The sequence below is a fragment of the Sesamum indicum genome, linkage group LG11, assembly GCF_000512975.1.
Source record: "Sesamum indicum cultivar Zhongzhi No. 13 linkage group LG11, S_indicum_v1.0, whole genome shotgun sequence".
Lineage (NCBI taxonomy): Eukaryota > Viridiplantae > Streptophyta > Magnoliopsida > Lamiales > Pedaliaceae > Sesamum > Sesamum indicum.
The window spans coordinates 7,528,692-7,549,729 of record NC_026155.1 but is presented as its reverse complement, the minus strand read 5'-3'; the positions used below and the strand labels follow the sequence as shown (position 1 = coordinate 7,549,729).

General features: G+C 38.7%; 1 protein-coding gene across 3 annotated transcripts; it reads right to left on the bottom strand.

Annotated features, from left to right (window-relative positions):
* Window positions 471-13,750, bottom strand: LOC105173516 (subtilisin-like protease SBT6.1). 3 transcript variants are annotated; one of them, XM_011095283.2, is made up of 10 exons: window positions 13,016-13,750; window positions 7,266-7,394; window positions 7,015-7,167; window positions 5,511-5,627; window positions 4,507-4,691; window positions 3,053-3,316; window positions 1,904-2,972; window positions 1,024-1,518; window positions 851-911; window positions 471-737 (listed from the first exon to the last, which is right to left on the bottom strand). In XM_011095283.2, the coding sequence occupies exons 1-10, from the start codon at window positions 13,556-13,558 to the stop codon at window positions 646-648; spliced, it is 3,108 nt and encodes a 1,035-aa protein (XP_011093585.1). In that variant the 5' UTR covers window positions 13,559-13,750; the 3' UTR covers window positions 471-645. The 3 variants fall into 3 exon arrangements, with proteins under 3 accessions (XP_011093585.1, XP_020553463.1, XP_020553464.1); XM_020697804.1 differs by having other exon boundaries at window positions 7,266-7,413; window positions 13,016-13,153; XM_020697805.1 differs by lacking the exon at window positions 13,016-13,750 and having other exon boundaries at window positions 5,511-5,637.

Sequence of the window (21,038 nt, the reverse complement as noted above, 5' to 3'; positions counted from 1 at the left end):
TTTCTTCTAAAATTGAGCAATAGAAGAGATGAAATCACAACCAAAACCTTACATTATTTAGACAATAAATTAAGAAAGAACGTCATGTAATAAGTAAATATTGGTTGACAAATTATATATCTTCATTAACATTAAATAAGAAGTTAGAACATCCAAACAGAAAATTTGCTACCTCAAACAAAAGTCCACATTTCAAGCACTCTGTTATATACATTTTCGGACCTAAAATTATTAGAAAACTCTCTTTTTTCATTTTTTCCCTTTGTACATACAATTATCATATTTTAGTTTATATTCATTTAAAATTATGACAGCAAACATTAGAGGAGATGGGATGTAGTTGTAATCCAATGCTCCACATTTCGACCAAACCAATACCTTCAAATGTTTTTGGGGGATTTTGACCCAAAACATGTGCTTATTCGACTTAATATCAATCATCAGATTTTGAAAGAGTTCCCATATGTCTGTGCCTGTGATTTCAAAATTCTATTGCAAAACTGGAAAATGAACTTCAAATGCAGAACATATCCTTGTGATGATTCTGCATAAAAAATCTTGACATGTGATATTACACTAAAGTGAAAATTTTAACTGCGTCTTTCACTAGCAGTACATAAAACTTTTCGAAACCTGAACTCAAAATTAAGGGTTAGGAGAACTTCTAGAAGAGGCCCCTTTTCTTCTCCTCCGACGCTTCTGCCTAATTTTCCAAAAACTCCATAGAAGCAGAAGGCCTGCAAACAGCATGCTAATAGTTAAACAATGCAAGAACCGAGGAACAATACATAAGATAACGTAGATAATCAGTGCTAACAACACAAGCAATTCTGCCAAGATGCTCCATTACCAGAAAGGGAAACAATAGCAGGTATGAGCCAATGACTAGCAACTAATTCTGGAAAATCAAGCTGCAATGAGAATTGGTTTAGGTCAGTGTTTGCCTCTTCAGTTTGTAAGGTGCCAGTAACCGCTAATACAACTAGATAACTCAAGTAATCATGAGAAAACAACAGTGCTTACATCATCTCCATATAAGTAGCCCAGGTACTTGTTCCCTGAAGAATTGTCATCAATCTTTTTTATCAATCCGGATTTCTTAACTGGAATCTCCATAGTAGTGTTCAAAACTCTGCCCACATCTATGTCAGCATAGCCAGGCAATCTGCGATTTCTTCCCCTGACATGCAAATCATAGCCCTTTGTCCCCCATACTTCGAACCTCGAGTCACTCCCGCAGATCAACTCCTTACTCACAACAGCTGAGTAAGTTGAGAAATTTACATCCGTCCTCCGGGATGGTAATTGGTTGTCGTCCACATGCAATGTTTTGTCTTGTCTACTTGAATCTGAGAAAAGCACAGGATCTCTAATATTCCTGGCAGTAAAATCTAATATTTTCTTAAGGAGCCAATAACAATTTGTGACCATGTGGCTACTGTCCAAACAGTTGGAGTCTCCATAGACTGCGATTCGTCCACCACCAACCTCTAAAAGACCAAGAATAGGTGAATCTGCCTGCACCGATTGGACCCATCATTAGAACATCAAAAATAGCAAGCATCGTATTAGGCATGACATTACCAGTAAACAAAGCCAAAATGTATAATGTGTAAATATATTACCAGAATAGTCAGAGGAGGAAAAAGTCCTTCCTCATAGGCCTCATATCTATACCAAACTAACCAAGTAAAAAGAAAACGCCAGCACCAATCCAGGAGAAAGAAAGTAGCACTCTTTCAGACTTGAGTGGCTTAAATGATATACTGAAGTTAAGCTCATTTAACCATCAGAATATCATGTGTAGCAGAAGGGAAATACATAAAGCTCACAAACTGTAGCACGCTTCTAAAATCATAGTTGGAAGGCTAATAATGCAAGAGGGCAATAAAATGAAGCTTACCTTGCTCATACCAGACAATAAGACATTTTGAGTAGCACCACTCTCCGAGCTATCCAGGAAAGGGAAGCTGTGCAAGTATCCACCCTCAGGGAACTTCACAATATCAGTTCCGGATGCATATCGACTCTGCTCGCCATTAATTACAAAATCGCCATTTAGAATCTTATCTCCAAAAGCTATTCCAAATGGTGCCAAAAGATCATTCAGAGCAGGTACATTGGAACCACCGGTGACAGGAGTCCACCAGCTCCTCGTATTATCATCAAAAAACTTCATTTTCATCATAGAGTCTACGTTGTACCAATCAGCAAAGACTGCAAGACCTAGTCCGTTATTAATGACATCATTTTTGAGTTTTGTCATTTCTTCAGCGAAGTACTCATCCTCAAGATCCACCAGCAGAAGGGTCCCATATTTATTAGCGTCAAAACAAGTAAAAGGAGAACCAAGACTTTCCACATAATATCCTGCGTCCCTTAACATGTTAAACATGATGTGGAAATTTGTATGCAAGTGATCTCCATGCCAGTCCAGGATGTCGTTCCTGACATCCAAGGAATCTCTCGGGATATAACCAGGTGGGTATTTGATACTATGAAATTGGTCCCACAAGATCCTCATTGATCTTTGGGGAGTAGGAACAACTTTCAGTTTCAGGTAAAGGACACAGGTACTTTTTCGAGGATTTTTCTCACCATGAGCTGGGGGGCTGTAAACATTAACAGTTACATTGCCTTCTATTTCACCAGAAAAATGTACCCCTTCTTCTTTGATTTGCATGTGAAGTGCCAGATATCCGGTCCATGGCCAAATAACATCTGAGTAGGTAAAGTGAATGCTGAGAAGATTGCCTTCCTCACTGGAAGGATGCCATACTGGAGGACTTTCAACATAACCAATTACACCCATTCCATTCAAAATGGTGACATTAAAGATCACTGGCATGGCCCCTGCATACAGTGGTTGACGGCAAAAAGGCCAAGAATAGGGGCAATCCATATAGTCAAGGACACTCGGAAATATGCTTGCTCGAGGTTTATAGCTCTTCAAAATGTGGTAAGATTCCAGTCTGATGTTATTATTCAATATTAGAATCAATAATTTGGTGATCAAGTCATATCATATTGAAAGAAACTCAAGGATACTCACAGATCAACCCTGCCTGCTCCCTGCTCATACATGTTTGGACCAGAGAGCTTTGAAGCACCTTCAACCAGTGCTTGTTTCATACTGCCTGGATTTAGAATTTCTTTTCTGTTGTTATCAGGAATGACACTAACAAGAAGGCAAACTATTCCAGCAACCACAGGACTTGCCACGCTGGTGCCCGATAAGCTTTTGCAACCTGTACTAATCTTGGAACCCATAATCTCCCGTCCATATGCAACAACATCAGGCTTCACGCGACCATACCTGTTAAACAAAGTTATCATGGTTATTTATATAGGCATGATCTTAGAAGAAATAAGCTGAGTTGAGTTTTTCATTAAGGAAATATGTCGACGAAGAATCTTAGTTGAAGTTCTGTGGTACTTTCTACCTTCGACAATTTATTCAGGAAAAATGTAGACAAAGAAACTCTTAGTTGAAGTTCTGTCGTACTTTCTACCTTAGACAATTTAGATAAAGATTTCTGCGAGTTGCCTAATTATGTGTTTCCTGTATTAACTGCCTCTGAAGTTGTCATGTCCCACACATAGCTCTCCCCTTTCACCTGTTATCCTCATAACTCTACACATTACAACTAGCATGTATAGCAATGAAAAGGTAGAACTAACAATTCAAGGGGAAAGCTAAAAGAGGAACTCCTTCTGAACTCTTCTGTGAGATGGTTTGGTGTATGTTGTACTTAGGATGTGACTCTTCCACTATGCAGATGAAGAAACTCTTAGTTGAAGTTCCATGGAACTTTTTACCTTGGACAATTTAGATAAAAACTCTATACAAGTCACAGGAGTTGCCTAATTATGTGTTTTCTGTATTAACTGCCACTGAACTTGTCATGCCAGGCACATCTCTCTCCCCTTTCACCTACTATCCCCATGCTTCTCCACATTACATGTAGCCTGTACAGCAATCAAATGGCAGAACTAAATTCAAGAGGAACACTAAAAGAGGCCTTGTGAACACTTTTGGGAGATTGTTTTCATACGTCATACTAACAAGGATGTGGTTTATCTCCATATTAGTTTCCCTGTTAGCTTGAAAATTCATCTTGCAGAAAGGGCGCAGAAAACAGAATGGAGCTATTAATTTGGAGTATAACTTACAAGTATTTCCCCTAGAATAACCACTAGTAGCTCATTTTAGAATCAAGGCTACAAACTGACCATCATTTTTTCTAAAAATTAGTGCATGCCAAAATTCACATACCACGCCTGCAGCTTACTTAGGCACATATATTTATGTTATAAAAACATCTTGCTTTGTATTAGAATGATACTAACGATTCAAAACGAGCCTGACTCTCTAATATCCAATCAATCAATCTTACAATCTAGCACAACATCTCATCAAACCGTCTCCAAGCAGAGGAACAAGTAGAGAGATAGAGAACAAAAATTCAAGCATAGCAAAAATCAGACACAACATCAATACACTACCCGTGAGGAATCTCCCAGGTACTCATGCCACGTGATGAAAATGAAGCTATGTGATCGCTATAATCGATGCCGCCAACACCAATAACATCACTTTGATCTGCAGGGTTGTTCAAAGTTCCATAAAGTGGTCCATCATTTCCGATTGCTGATACCATGATAATATTATTAGCTGTTATTTCCCAAACCTAATAAAAGGAGGGAATACAACATAACACATTTCAGTCAGTATGATAACCATAAGTTCCAGTTTCTGATGATAATTTATTCTTATCATGATCAACATCAGACTCATGGGTCTTAAAGAACAAGCATATATGCATGAAATGAGGTAATCATATTTCAGATGATGTTAGCAGTCTCATAGGTTTTAACTACATCAATAATATACAATAAATCCAGATTGCAGAAACATATTACATTAGGCAGGATTATGCAAAGACGAATGAACTAAAAGTTCAATAGATAAATAGGGAGCATTTCCTACTACTCCACAAGGAGATACAACCAGATATTTTGCATGAAAATAGTCTATACATGGCTTTTTGTGAATCTGATGTGTTCAGGGCGTAAACTTTTCCCTTACAGATAAGCTGTTTCTTCATTAGAAACCCTTCCCTTAACCTCCACACAAACCACTCAATCACAACGGAACGCAAGTTGTACACTTCTTCTGTATATAAGAGATTGGTTTTCTCCAGTAACATGACTTTCTCTTCTCTATTTCCACAACAAATCAGATATCTGGAATTTCTTTTTGCATATTACCATTAGCCCTTATGTCCGAGGAAGCATAAGTTCTTGACAAGAAGCTTAGAAACAATGCAGCTAGATGTTCTCTGGAAGATGCACTGATAAAGGGCAAATAACTAGCGAAAAAACATTAATTAGACAAATTGATGCAGAAAAGGAAGTGAGGAAGACAAGAACAGCACACAACTCGAGGTAGAAGTGAAATGCAAGAAAGTGAAGAATTGCTGAAATAGAGCCAAAAGCCATAGTTTCACCTTCTCCACAAATGGAAGATCCAGATAATCAGGTCCACCAATGCTCAAATTCAGCACATCCATCTTGGTTGCAATAGCATAATTGAATGCATCAAGAAACCATGATGTGTATGAAACCTGCAATGAGCTGAAAAGAATTTTCTCATAAACTTCTTAAATATATTTCTAATAATAGGAGAAACACAAAACATGTATAGATGAAGTAATACGATTAAAAAGAAACATGTATAGAAGAAGTAATAGGAAGAAAAGAAAACACGTCTAGAAGAATACTTAGAACATGATTGGAAACAGATACATTTACACCTATAAACCCTCTGCACTAGGCATGGTTCCTTAATATATCAAGGGCTGATCGATTAATCAATTATAAAAAATTCTGTGCATTCACCTTACTGAAAGAGGTTTGTGCACAGCAATTATTAACCAATGTAGAGCAATTGATGGATAAGATTGACACCACCAAAGGTTGGTTTACCATAATGAATGACATGGCAAAGCAAAGAACACTTCATTCCACAAATTGGGAACTTCAACATTTCAATGTTTTGACTTAATGCTAAAATAATGACGCACAATCCTGCCTATGTTAAGATGTGATCATCATCAATGACAATTAGATCCCCAACAACTTTAGCACTCTAAGAAAGATAGTCATTCCCTCTTCCATATAAACCATGCAGCCAGCAAAAGAAGATAATTACTAACAGAAAAAGACCCGAAAAATATAAAGAGGATCCAAAAGTAGCAGTCTTGAGACCTTCGATTTACTTTGGAATAAGATTGGTGGAAGTAGAACTCTACTAAACATCTTTAAAGCCAAAATTAAAAACTGACATGATTATACATCTAGAGATGTGTATGGTTGTTTGAAACTCTTTGGTTTACACTTACAGAAAAGGATATTTTCCCCATTTGAAGTGAAATTAATTTAATAGTAAAAATGATGTAAATTGATTTTCTATAATTATAAAGAATAGTAACATTTATACCCCCTTGCACTAGTATTTAGTACAAGTACACCCCCGTCACATGGATGTCCAAACCCCAAGGGTATTTTTGCCCACAAAGAATTCAAACAATAGTTGAAGGGCAAAGTAGGAAATGAACTATTTTGGACTAGTGGCATTTTTGTTGGCTGTCGTCACTGTAAGGCAGAAGTAGGTACACATTCTAAAAATCAGGGGGGTGACAGTAGTTTGGGTCCAATGAAGGGTTTTGCGAATTTGGGACATATCTGAGGGGAGGATTGTAATAAAACTTATATCTATACTGAGCAAACAAAATATAATTTGACTAAATCTCAATTCTAGTTCAATAGAATCAAACACGCATTTTACTCTACAACTAATTTTTAGAACTCTTGGGGACTCTAGTGTCAAAATTACAGCTCAATTCAGTTGCAAAACGGCTATAATAAGTTGATTAGGCACAACTCTGATGCTAGAGTCACCACTATTAGCCTAAAGCCAGCAGCAGTTTATACACATACAATAAGCATTACCTGAGCATCAGTAAACACCCGGAAAGCATAGATCTCAGTATCCGGAGCAAAGCCAAGACACTCTGCATCTTGACCAGCAATAACACCAGCAACAAATGTTCCATGTCCAAGATTGTCATTTAGCGTATCTTCATTGGTCCAGTTCGTGCGTTCCTGATAATTTTCAGCCATTATCAACAACTAAACCAGAACAAAAAGAAAAGAAGGGAACTGCCTCATGACAGAATTTCCTCCCCATGGCAAAAGGTTACCTTGATATTACGAAAATGTGGGTGATTTGCACGAATCCCAGTATCAAAGATAGCCATTTTTACTTTTGCACCAGTATAGCCTTTTGACCAGAGAGCATCTGCTCCAAACAAGGAGGTAACTTGAGATTTCTGCAACAATGGAGCAGAACTATGAAGGGGGATAAGTTAACGAGGGAAGTGGAAAGTGGAAACTGGAAACGACATCTAATGAAGGCATTAACCAAGTAGAAATTCTGGAGTTAGTTAAATTGTTTTCAGTAACACAACATCAGACCCATTTACTGTACGGAGTTACAAGATAAGTATGCCAAACACTCAAACCTATCAAAGGCTAACGCACACGAAGGAAGAACCACAGAAATGATAAAGGAGCAGAACCTTTCGTGATCAGGCCAGACATATCTTATACTACTAAACAGAAATGTAGAACTTTTGTAATTATTATAACTCTTTTAGAAAGGAAAGAATAGTTGCCCCAATGTTTTCATTCTCATCATCTCTAAATTGCTAGAATACCATAAAGAAAGTCTAGTTCAAAGCATATGTACAAAATCATAAGATCTAGGCCGAGAACAAAAAACATTAGTAACAGAGGCCAAATTCAAAGAAAATGAGGATTTCCTAAGATATATAACAGAGGTGTAACATATCAATTTGCTCCTTAAACCACCCGTCAATCGTCAATTCTTTCAAAATTCAACAGTCCAAAATAATGAATAACATCACTTTAGTAAACGCCAATAACCCAAGTTACTTAGTGCAAAGAACAAAAATCTTGTTACAAGCAAACCAGCTCTCTTTCACGTGATGTGGCAGTATAGACTAGTTAGAAGGTAGAAGTTAGAACAAGCTTTTGCAATTTTTTTTTTTATTTTGATACAGAGGATAGAATTAGCTCCATCATTCTTCTCACGAAAGTTAATAGTTAGTGCAATGATAGCCTTGTTTTCCTTGTAGCATAGTTGTTAAAAGCACAAGGTGCATCATGTCGTAAAGGTGTCCTGGAGCCATGGCGCAAGGCGCGGAATGTGCCTTTCTAAATTACGGTACATATTTGCATAAATAAATTATATATTCATACATTAATATCTTTTAACATCAATATTACACAAATAATTAAATATAAGTACTAGAAACTATATTAATCATTGGGCTTATTGACTAAATGCTTGTACTACGTAATATGTCAAGTAACAATCTTGCAAGCTCAAATCAAAAACATCAAGCAACAACGATCATTACGATTATGAAACATCTACTGCTAATTAAATTGAAACTGTAAGAAGCAACAATGCCATTGTACAGGCTTTTTATGAAGCTTCGATTGTTCAATAAGGAAATGATATTACACAACCAAAGTTCAAAGTTTATGAATATCCACGCATCATCAAGAGTTGGAAGGGTTCATTAAAAGTCTGTTATCTAAATCATATGCTCAATTCATGTCAACTGATATTTCTTAGTGAAGAGAAGGGAAACTTAATCAACACAATGGGAGTAACCCTCGACAAACACAGGTGAAGTGAAAACAAATTGATCTTGGTAAACGGAGGTTTCGATGTGAAAGTTACTAATGATTACCTCTAATACAGACAGAGATCAGGAGGTCTTACTTGCCAGACGAAACCTCCTTTAGATGGTATGTGAAAAAGAGTGCAATGTCATGTTGTTTAATTAGAGATAATGAATTCACAAAACTTCATGTGATTGGTGCAAGGAAGCATGTGTCTGGAAGAATATGGAAGTTCTACAGTGTGGCTGAGATCATTATTCCCAATGCTTAAAGGATATAATTATTAATGGAAGGTGGGGAAGCTCCACAAACAGCACATGGAGTGGGCTTCTAGTCAATATCTTAAGACGGCAATGGTAGTTAAAGTTTCATGTCAAGACAATTGGATGTTGAAAGAGAAAACCTTCATAAGACCATCAATGCAGAAAAGAAAGGTTATTTTATGGAGGCAAATCGTGGTATATCTATCATGCATACCAATTTGGTTATATTCTATCAACTTTAATTTTAAATAGGCCCTGGCATTTTGAATTCAGTTGCTACACGCACAATACCCATTCCTATTTACTACTAGCACTGGAAGTCATAATGATAAATAATAAGTTCAATCACACCAGCTCTCAAACAAGAGTTTGTTGTGACAGATAGATGGGTCCCATAGTGATTGATACAGGAAGGAGTGCTGATTTGGAATAGGAAGAAGGTTACTGCTTTATCAATGCTGTTACACTCAGATAGATAAGCAATATCTTTTGCATTTAAGGTAAACACTCATGAAGACATGTGATATTTATTATTTAGCCACCAAGCTGTCACAAACCAAACTCCATAACCAAAAGTAGGACATGAACTATTTTTGCTTCAAAAATTGTATCAAACTATGAAACTCCAAGCGGCTCCCTTGTGTTAAAATCCGATACTCTGACTCCATACTCTTCAACTCCAATATACAGGACAATGTTTTTATTATCTTTAAACGGTGTGGTTTTGTTTCCAAAATTTGGCCATCACTCTATTAAATGTAATTGAGTCTTTTAACCTCATGCGTTCTAACAATTTGGACCTCACGCTATTACTTGCAATAATTTGACATTAAAGACATACATATATTATAGTTGAAACACATTAGAAAGTAATCAAATTGCCGTGCCTTTCATCCAATTCACAAGGACGAAGTTAGGAAATTTTCAGTGTCAGCAATTTGTGGAACATGAACTTGAGCCAATATGCAGAGGAACTAGTTCTCAGCTAATATGCAACAGTAAACAAAGTCTCCACTAACACTCTGTTAAATCAACATGGAGACAATAAGTTTGCTGTGCCATGGATTCCTTCAACTCCAAACTCACTGGATTTCCTACCAACATTCTGGTTCGATAAACATAAAGACATCTTCAGCTTTTTTTCCTGGATGAATGTTGCATCTAATAAAGACCTCAAAAAGGGGTGCTAGATTTCATGGAAGGTTCACCAACCACGATAAACATAAAAGGTAAACTGGTTAGGGGGAATTATCCCCTCCCTTACACAGACTTGGTTCATCAGCCAACAGATAAGAAATTCCATTGACCATTCTAGAAAGTTTTAGAAGCTTTTACCTCAGCCATCTTCAACGAAAAGAAGAGCTTCCGAGTTTTACAGGAGATAGCAAAGGACAATAATTCGAATACAAAAAAGAAACAAACATAATCATCAATTTTTTTCTTCTCAAGATGCAGGTCGCACATGGAGTATGAGCTTTGATGGACAACTTGTACCAGAAATATCGATTTTGGTACTTTTGAATGAGATTAAGTATCAAATTGTCACATTATAATACTTTGTTATGCAAATAGCACAAAATACATTACTCAAGGGTTAAAGAATTCTTCTACCCCCAAATTACTAACAAAAAGAGGCATAAGTGATGATCTAAGATTTTCTAGTAACCTGACCTTTGCAGATGAGATTCAAAAGGCACATAAAATAACCTCTTACAACAATCAATCACCCATGCTCATCAGTATACTAGCGATCCCAAGTTATAAGACCTAGTATGTTATTCAAGCAATAGATCCAACCAAACTAGAATCAATAGGACATTTGCATAATTCACAAGGGTATGTGCTTGAGTGCATATTAAAGCACATTGATTCAACATTTAAAATAAAAGACATTAGAAAATTTTAATTCACCCATATGCAATCAATCAAATATACAACAGAATATGAGTAATTCCAATGTCTATTATTTGACTAAGTTACATCATGCCGCAATTCACCCCCTTAGTCTTCATTAGCTTGTACTTCCACCTTGTTTTAAAGGTCAAAGTAACATGTATTCCAATATCTTCAACCAAAGTGCACAACACGTGGCTCTCTCTGTCCCAGGGCGCAGGAGTGCGAAGACAATAATGATGTAAATTCTAACTGAAAATTCACTGCTTACTCAGCTGATCCTGAAGCATCCTAACTTGATTGCTTGGCTTAATTGTATTCAAATTTATTGCACCACAATTTCGAATTTCATGTGTTATATGTGAAAGAAGGTGCATACATCATCCTAAGATGTCACATATAGAAAAACAGTGTTTCACGTATTGACATTAAATATGCTTGCATACTAACAAGATACAGAACCATGCCTATTGATCATGGAAAAGTCTTATTATACTCCACTTTTATTCTCTTCCTCTTATAGACACTTTTCATCCTCCTCCTCTCAAAGGGCTTATAAATGACATTAGTTCTCTCCCTTTTGCAAATATCTTAACCACTAAATCCTTTCTTTCTTTCTTTCTATCCAAAATTTTCTTGTTACTTCTCTTCCATCATTCTCTATATCATACTTCGTTTGGTTTTCTTATCTTTTTCCTTTCATTCATATCTCTCTCCTCCTTCCTTCACTGCAGATTACTTCTCTTGAAGTTCTCTTGATCTCAGATCTGTTATCTATTCATTTCTCCTCAGCTTCCTCCTTCGCTCCTCAGCCGCCATTGCCGTTTCTTTTTCTCCTTTTGTTCCCACACCAGGGGAACCAAATGGACAAAATATTAAATCCAGAAAATATAAGTCTGCAGAAAAGCTCAGCCCAGTTCTCAGCCAATTTCTGCTACTTATCTGGCCAGAACACTGGGCACACCAAGTTCTCAAGCTAGCTTATATAACTAGTCATCTCAATCCAGTGCCTTTGGCAAAGGACACAAAGAGAACAAACCATCCAGACCTTAACTGAGTTTCAGCTGGGACTTGTCTTTTTGGTCATTATAGATTCACTTGCTTATTGTCACCTTCTCTTGCCCTTCAACAGCCTGGTTATCACATAAAAGTCTTCCTGGCAAGCACCGAGGACGGCCAAGCAAGGGACACTAAAGAGGTTCAGCAATCAGACTATCTTCTGCAACTTAACTAGTTATTCTAGCTTAACAACTGAACTGACTAATATAGCCAGGAGCTAAGGAGTTAATCAACTTGTGATAATTGAAGGTATTTGTGTTGCGGTCACTTGACTTTGAGTAGAACATCGAACTAGAATTTTTGACGCCTAACAAGCTACCCAAGTCATATGGTAATAAGAAATACACTCATATCTACCACTAATGGTCATAGTTCGAATGGGAGAAGTCTTCAATGTCCATGAGAAGGCAAAATAAAATGTGCTATTGACTGCTTGTGTTTGAGTACATATCTGTGCAGCATCAGATAAATATAAATAGTGAACTTACGAAAATAACTTGAATCTTACATATTCAATGACACGAAATGAATCATTTTTGCTTAAATGGAGTATTTTTCTTGTTATATCTACAGTAATTTTGTTAGTTATTATTATCTGTCCCATTATCCTTCTGATGAGGTTACAACATTCTATGATAGGCGCGTAGAATCCCCAAACTTCCATGTTTTAAATATATTCTCTCCTTCCTGAGGTTAAGGTGAAAAACTGAACTTTTCAATGAAGTACAAATAACTCTTTTCTCATTTACTCAGTTTTCCAGGTGAAGTGCTAAGAGTTTAAGATCACAGTAAAAGCTCCTTCCCAATGGGTATGCATGATTCGTGTTTGTGGGGATTCAAATAACTAATGCGGGCAGGTCTCAGTTTTTCACCATTTTAATCATACCTCCAGTAAATTCAAAGTCTCCAGCACAATCACTCTACGTAGTAGATATTTGCATCCAGAAGTTTTGCAGATATAAAGTTTCTTACATAGTAACAAATAAGACAACATGCATAACCCCAGATCAAAGAAAGCTCACCTGCATCATCAGATTCCTCCTCCAGCTAATTCTCACACCATCAGTATTCGCCACGGCGGCGGTGGAGTTCTCCCCTTCACCAAACGACATGGCGGTGAAAAACTTGCCGGGCCTCTTCTTCCCATCCACGAAGGCCCCAATAGCTTTCTCCTCAAGAACCCCCCTCTGGTAGCTGACATCCAAGGAAACATCCTTCACCAGCTCCAATTTCTCAAACTCCCCTACAAGAAACTCCTTCAGGCGTTCTTCGATCGACACAAGGGCGAAATCCGTGGGGAACTTCATTGCGGGGTTCTGCCTCTCGACCCATTTCCAGCCATTTGATTTCACATTGCGCTCGAGATACTCCCTGAAGTCCTGGGCCTTCTTGTACTGGAAAAATCGGATTATGTGATTCTTGGGGGCAGTTTTTTCCGGCGAAGAGACAGGTGAAGTAGAGTTCCGCGTATAGGGGTAAAGAATCTGGTTGACGAAAAAGGAAAGGAGAAGGATAAGGAAAGAGAGGACGAAGATGGAGATTCGACAGGTGAAACGGCGGGTCATGGCGGTGGATACCACATGGGAAATTATGGGGTAGGGATCGGGGAGTGGATTCGTGGTACGTCGGAGTGTAGAGAAATCAAATGCGAGCCTGATTTAGTAAAGAAAATACGAAGAAGAAGAAGAGAGCTCAAACAGTGGCAGTCTTACAAATATGTACTCACTCTCAACAGATGCGACTAAATATCATTATTTTTCCCCAACACTAAATTCGCAGTTGGTATAAAAAAGTTTATATTTGTTTGTATAGATTGCTATGTTGCCCACATTAAAATCATGGTACTCCTAGATTATCCAAAGTTAAATTATATAGGCATTCTTTATGCCTTCTTTACCTAGAGTGTATTTATTTTGTGAGTTGATATTATTAATTCAACCTCAAGATGTACAGTGAGTTGGATTGGGTCAACTCAATTCAGAATTGAATTGAACCAATAAAAAAATAGGTTAGTTCGGCCAAATTCACTTGAAATTCGATCAATCCCAAAATCAATATTTAGGACCAGCCCGGCCAAGTGCCCAGCATCACTTGATCCTGGACCGGGCTTGGGTCGGGCCTATTGAGCTTTTATTTTTAGGGATAATTACACTCCCCTCTCCAGAGGTTGATGTAATTATACGTAGACCCCTTGTGGTTTGAGAAATTACGTCTAACACCTCTAAGATTTACTTCCGTCTAACAAATAAGTCCGTTTGTTAATCAAAACTTATCAAATTTGCTGATATTAACTAAAATATCAAAAACAAATTTATATTTCTCCTCGATTAACTTATTACTGATTTGTTACAGGTAAAATAATTTTTTTGACCAAATTACCCTTATACGTCTTCATGCACTAGTGCATGTGTGGAGGTATATCTTCATCTTCATAAGTGTACTTTAATCCAAAAAAAATTGTTTGACCTGCAATAACTCAATAATAAGTCAATTGATGGTAAATATCAATTTTCATTCAGTTTTTTTGTTAATATCAACGAATTCAGTGAATTTTGACCAACGGATGGACTTATTTGTTAGAGGAAAACAAATCTCAATGGTACTAGATGTAATTTTCCAAATCACATGAGGTTTATATATTATTACAGCAAACCTCAAGAGAGAGGAGTGTAATTATCCCTTTTTTTAAGTTCATTATATATTCTTTACTATTATTTTTCTAGATATAAATTTTGTATGATTTAACTTATTATTTATTTATGTTGTAATATGATTATAAATTTAAGTAACTATTTATAAGAGAAACTCAATATCATATAAAAATAAATAAATATAACAAGTACATACGAGCTTGGTTTGGGCCTAGTTTGGCCTCAATCGGGTCGGTCCATGGGCTGGGTCTGGGTTTAAAAATAGACCGAATTGGTGCCCATTTAAAGATCCAGGACCACCCCAAAATCGGCCAAGAACAGTAGTGGGTCGGGCTTTTGCAAGCTAGTCTGTGCCGATCTTAGGCCGACCCAACCCACCGTGCCCCTTGAATCCAACCTAATACAACATAATTTTTTGTCCCGTTTATTTTGATGTATAAGCTTGTAAAGAAATTAGTCTAGATTAATATCGTGTTTACTTTGTTATATGGGGTTCTGGTATAAAATCAAAACTCTATACTAATTACTGTTACACCTGAATAACTCATACCATCTTGGGTGGTAGTATAAAATTAGCCTCAAGGTTGCACCAAATATGAATGGCCATTGTGTCCTCAAAATTTTACTTAATAATAATAATGATGATGAGATGCGTTAAAAAAAATACACGGGTCCAATAAATCTGGACAATCATTCAAGACTTGAGCCGAAACAAATGCAAATCCTGAAGGGGGACCTACAAAAAAAGCGTTAGTACTCTGACACCCAATTTAGTATTGGATTTGAGATTGAATAAAGCCAAAAAATAAATAAATGTGATTAAAAATTGAGATATAGTGAATAAAGTTGGTGAAAAGTATAAGAGCACATGATAATGTGCTTGTAGAGTGCTTAGAGAATGTTTAGAAAGTGAGAGAAATGGTTTAGAGAGTAAGAAAAGTGTGAGGGACATGAGAGTCATTGTCCAGAGTGTGAAAAAGGTGTCAGGAAGGTCTCCTTCATATGGAAGAGTAAACTTGTATTATAGAGGGGTGTCCCATGCAATGGGGTTCTGCACTTTTCCATCATTCTCGGGGAGAAATGAATAAGCATCATTTGGATAATCTATGGTCTGAATTTATCTCCGAGTTGGGGAATATCCTTTATCAGTGATGACTCATAACCGCTAGGAAATCCTAGTCATCAAGGAGTCCAGGGCTTTGGGTGGACCTCTCTCGTCTGCAAAGAGTCCCAACCAGCAGGGATGTCTTCCTTACTAGGGTTGATATGGTTCTAGGGTGGCTACTAACCTTTGAGCTAATGATGTACCACGTGGGAGAGTGCGTTGCCACGTGTGTGGGCTTTTTGGGCTAAATATTTTGGTGGGGTTTTATCATGGTTAGAGTTGGGGGATGACCTAAGCCTTCTCCCTTTGCCAATCGGTTTTCTGGGGGACATCCGCTAGGGGTGATTGCCAGGTCCTCTTGGGGCTTCTAGGATGTTACGGGCTTCTCGTTTCTTTCTTCTTTTTGGATCACTTGGACCTCTTTGAGCCAACTTATTTTTATGCACATTAATGATGATGATGATAAAAACAATAATAATTAATGCATATGGCCCAAAGAAGTCCAGCCCAAGGAAGAATAAAAAGAACCCAATACTCCTCCATCAACCTAATAGCCCACAAAGGGATAGGAATCCAAGATGTTCACAAACTTAGCCCAAGGATATGGCCCAACAAGGTGACTGGCCCGAGGCCCATGTTTAGACATCTCCCCACACAGCATACATCAGGATCGCCAAATGTACTTCTCAACCAATATGGAAAACACAAAGTCAAGGAATGACTCTTTGAAGCCCTGACTCCCTGACTAGGAGAACTCCCTAGTGATTAGGAATCCTTGCTAGTGAAAGATTCCCCTTAACTTAAAGATAGACTTTCAAAAGCAGGCTTAACAGAAGATAAGAATATATTACAGCTTATCCGAACAGCTCTTATCTACTTTTTTCCAGAACAACGGACACGTGCAGAGTCCCATCAAAGGAGGACACCCTTCTATAAATACAGGTATGGTCCCCAGGTGGCAAACTTCCGATACCTTGTGAATATTGCTGTCAATTTGCATCTAGCATTCTAACTGCAATCTTAGCATAATTTCTTCCATAAACTCTATCATCATATCTCAACTTTCAATTTATTTATTTATTTGGTAATTATTTTCTCTTGAATCCAATACTAACTTGTCGGAGTGTTAACGTGTTGTTTTGCAGGTTCTGTTATCCAAGTCTTTTTACTAATTGATCCATATCCAAAGTGAATGCTCAAACTTTTTACTAATTTTTACTGATTGATCCAGATCCAAAGCTCAACAGATATATTATTTGGGGAAGCTTATGACCAGATGTGGTTGAGGGACACCCCCCCTTGAAAAAGTGAATACTTCTCTATATGGTTTTGCCGGGGAGGTAATCTATATTCGGAGTATGATCTCACTTCCTTTAACATTAAGAACCGGGTCTACTAAAAAAAACTTGCCTAATAAAGTTCCTGCTCGTGGACATACCCTCCGGTTATAATGTCATCTTGGGGAGACCTACCTTCAATGTTTTTACATGCTGTCATTTCCATGTACCACATGAAGATCAAGTCCCCTGCATCCGATGGCGTAGAAATGCAGGGGAATCCCCTCCAATCACGCAAATGTTATATAGAGGCTGTAAAAAAAGGGCAGAAGAAGAATACAAATGAGGTGTTTAAAGAGGCACCCCCAAACAAGCATGGGAAGGATGTCGAACTTGTAGGGGAAGCTAAAGGAGAAGGAGGGACACCAGCCAAAGTTCAACCAACTGAAGAATTGTTAAACATTGAGCTCGTACCTGGAGACCCAGAGAAAATTACCTGGATTGGTTCCCAAATAGAGGATATAGTTTGGCCAAAGTTTATGCTGCAATATAGATATCTTTGCATGGAGCCCCCAAGATTTGGAAGGAATCGACCCAAACGTCATTACGCATTACCTCAATATAGATCCAACATCAAGCCAGTGAAATAAAAGAAAGGATATTTTGGACATGAGAAATACAAGATAATCCAGGCTGAGGTAGATAAATTGATGGCAATAGAACACTTCAAAGAGATATAATTTCTTGAGTGGTTATCCAATGTGATCCTAGTACCTAAGTCTGGAGGGAAATAAAGAATGTGACCTTTATAAAGCATGTCTGAGGGATTTTCGTACTCTACATCAAATCGATCAACTAGTTGACTCCACATCAGAATGTGAAACTGAGCATGATGGACGCATCGCAAGGGTACCACCAGATTATGTTGGCTCTTGAAGATCGTAAGAGGGTGAGTTTCATCACTTATACCGGCACGTTCTGTTATGTAACCATGCCATTCGGGTTAAAAAATGCAGGAGCTACTTACCAACATTTGGTAGACAAAATATTCCACAACTAGGAAGGAATGATAAAGTCTATGTGGATGACTACTAGTAAAGAGTAAAGAATCCAAAAAGCACATCATATACCTGGAGGAAATATTTTTCATTTTGAGGAATTACCGGCTCAAGCTCAATCTAGGAAAATGGGCATTTGGAGTACGGGAGGATGTTTCCTGGGATTCATGGTAACCTAAAGAGAAATTGAGGCCAACCCCCTCAAGATTAAAGTCATCTTGGACATGAAAGCACCAACCAATTTTAATGAAGTATAGAGACTGATCGGAAAGATACCCGTGCTTAGTCACTTTATCTCCAAAGTAGCATAAAAGAGTTTACCTTTATTCAAAATGTTAAGAAAGGCAAAGAATTAAGAATGCATCTACCCATGGGAACAGGAGCTTTGAAAAAGGATCTGGAGCATTCTCCATGGCAGTGGCAATATCTAAGAAGAAGAGTTCCTCCCCTGACGGGGGATACCCATGCGCTTTGAATTGTTCCCTGCATGCCACGAAGCCATGTTCAAAATAGGGCCCTGCTATCTCAGCGAACTCTCTTTGATAAGCCTTAGACTTCTCGAACTGCTCCAGATGACTTGCCTAGTACCCCTTCAAATAGCGCTACCCATCTGCCGTATCGGGGAACTCAAGGGCCGCCTTCTCCATGGTTTGTTTAAGAGCCTCCCCGTTCCCTTAGCTTCTTTCTGCATTTTCTTCAATTTTTTCTCCAGCTGTTGCAAACGACCCACTGCCTCTTTCTTATCCTCCTTGAGCTTGATGTACTCAGCCCCCAAGCGCTCCAACTTCTCCTCCAGTTTCCTCCTTCGGGTATCATGTTGAGTGCTGGGAAGATGGGAAAAGAGTTCCTTGCAAATAGAAATAGACTAACAAAAGAAGGAAGAGATCAGAAGCTCACCTTTTGAAAGAAGAAAAGAAAGTAAAAAAGAGCCATACCTTGAGCATGTAAGAGGAAGCTATCCCTTCCAGTTCCTCCTTCGTCATGGAGGTTAGCAAATGCTTTTCCCTCGAAGGCAGCACCCTTTTCATGAGTTCAGCTACCAACGGAGCATTACTCCTCCTTTCCTGATTCAAGGATTGACAAGTATGCAAGCAGGCAGAGTAGGAGCGGAAGTACTTAAGGGACACCCCCTTCTCATCCCTGCGAGAGGGTAGAGGATGAGGTCCTGAGGTTGGTCTTGTGGAGCTGGCCAGGGAGGCCCCGCCTGAGCTTAGTTTCGCCTTCTTGGAAGAGCCCACTGGAGTAACATCGGGGGTAGGAGAGACAATGCATTTTCCCCTAGACTTATTGAAAGAAGGGGTCCTTCTAGGAGATCGAGTAGGAGGGGTCCCTCCAGTTCGAACCCCCAAAGCATGGTCCCACATTAATTTACTAAACATGATATTCTCTACACCAAGAAAAAATCACCTATGTCATAATCTAGAACTAGCATGAATAAATGGGAGACAAAAAACACTAATGAAAATACCTAGGGAGTCCCCCAAAGGTTCCACCAGGGGACTTAAACTGATGTGACCTAGCAGTCTTTCATCAATGAGGGACCGACAATCATAGGGGTTGTCGTTCAAGATATCCAACAAGGAGGTTAGCGCAATGGAGTAACCTGAAGAGGAGGAGGAGGAGCCTCCTTAATCCAATAGTTAGGGAAGGACCAAGAGTGAGAAGACAAGACGAAAAAGAAACTCTTCTTCCAGTTTTTTAGGGGATGGGGGGAAGGCAAGAAGGAGATTCCAGGACGAGGCATGAAAAAAAAAAGCCGTCTCCGCTCTCTTCAAGCGGTAACACTATGCAAAGATACTGGCCGAAATAGAAAACTAACGAAAGCGAAAGACCATGAAGAAACTAGCTAGAAGTTTAAAAGAGTTGGGAACTAATTGATTCAAGGGTACACCGAAAAGACGACTCACATTGGAGTAGAAGTAAGGGATGGGGAAACACAGACCTAATTTTAACTGGGCAGAGAATAAGGTGAAGCAGTTGGGGGAGGCAGATGAGGACGACTCTTTGGGGAGGGGGTGTAGATAACAAAAGTCGGAGGGATGTAGTACTCCCTTATCAACTGTTCTATTCCCATGACTTTGATGACAGATGAGGCCCACTCAAGAGGCAAAGGAGAAACCTCCCTCTCCTCATCTCCAGGGGAAGAGTCCTCTTCCTCTCTCCCCCCCTCTTAAAGATCAATATCCTCCTCATCGATCAAGTGACGGGCTGTTATTGCCGCTCGGTGGAGACTCCTCATTCGGCCTCGAGGGGAACTAGGTGGAAGACCGCTTGTCCGCCTCAAAGTAGCCTTCGAGGGATCATTGTCCGCGAAGGTCTTGCCTATAAAACGGATCGACTCATCGGAAGAAGACATATTCTACACGAAATATACTCTGAAAATCTTTAGAGGAAGAAGAACAAAATATATACAGAGCTCTCTGATGGAAAAGACTTCTGATGCTTCAAGAAAAAAGAAAGAAGAAGAAATGAAGAGAAGTTACCTGTTTAAAGGACGTAGGTAGAGAGTTGAATGCACGCTCCTGTAACCGCTCGTGAGTGAAGGGGTTTGTAACCGCCTGTACTCGTGGTGCAGGTAGTTATCACTCCCCAGCAATTAAGAAGGCTAGGTCTAAAAGTTGCCATCATTCCTTGACAGAAAGTAGTAGCACGATGCTCGAGTACAAGCAATCGAAAAGACGCATGAAAGTAGGAAAAAATAAGAAAGACTGCTTCAAGGAGCCCCGCTCCAGTTGACGAAAGGACTCCTCCTAGATCCAAGGAGACAAGGACTCCTACTCTAAGAAGGAGATGAAGGCGCCTATCCTCCTTAGAGTAGAGGGGATTGAATGATTGGTGTGATCCGATGAATTATAGTCCAACAATGAATTAAAGGGCCCAACACTTTACCGCTTGACCCCAATTCTCGTAAAAAGAGAAGGCCACCTCGAAGAGCCTAATGTTTGCAGCCAAAT

Coding starts and splice junctions, on each gene's coding strand:
- LOC105173516 (XM_011095283.2), bottom strand. CDS start 13,558: ATGACCCGCCGTTTCACCTGTCGAATCTCCATCTTCGTCCTCTCTTTC. Junction 7,395..13,015: donor GGAGGAATCTGATGATGCAG/GTGAGCTTTCTT, acceptor CCATTGTTGCAG/AAATCTCAAGTTACCTCCTT. Junction 5,628..7,014: donor GGGTGTTTACTGATGCTCAG/GTAATGCTTATT, acceptor AGCTCATTGCAG/GTTTCATACACATCATGGTT.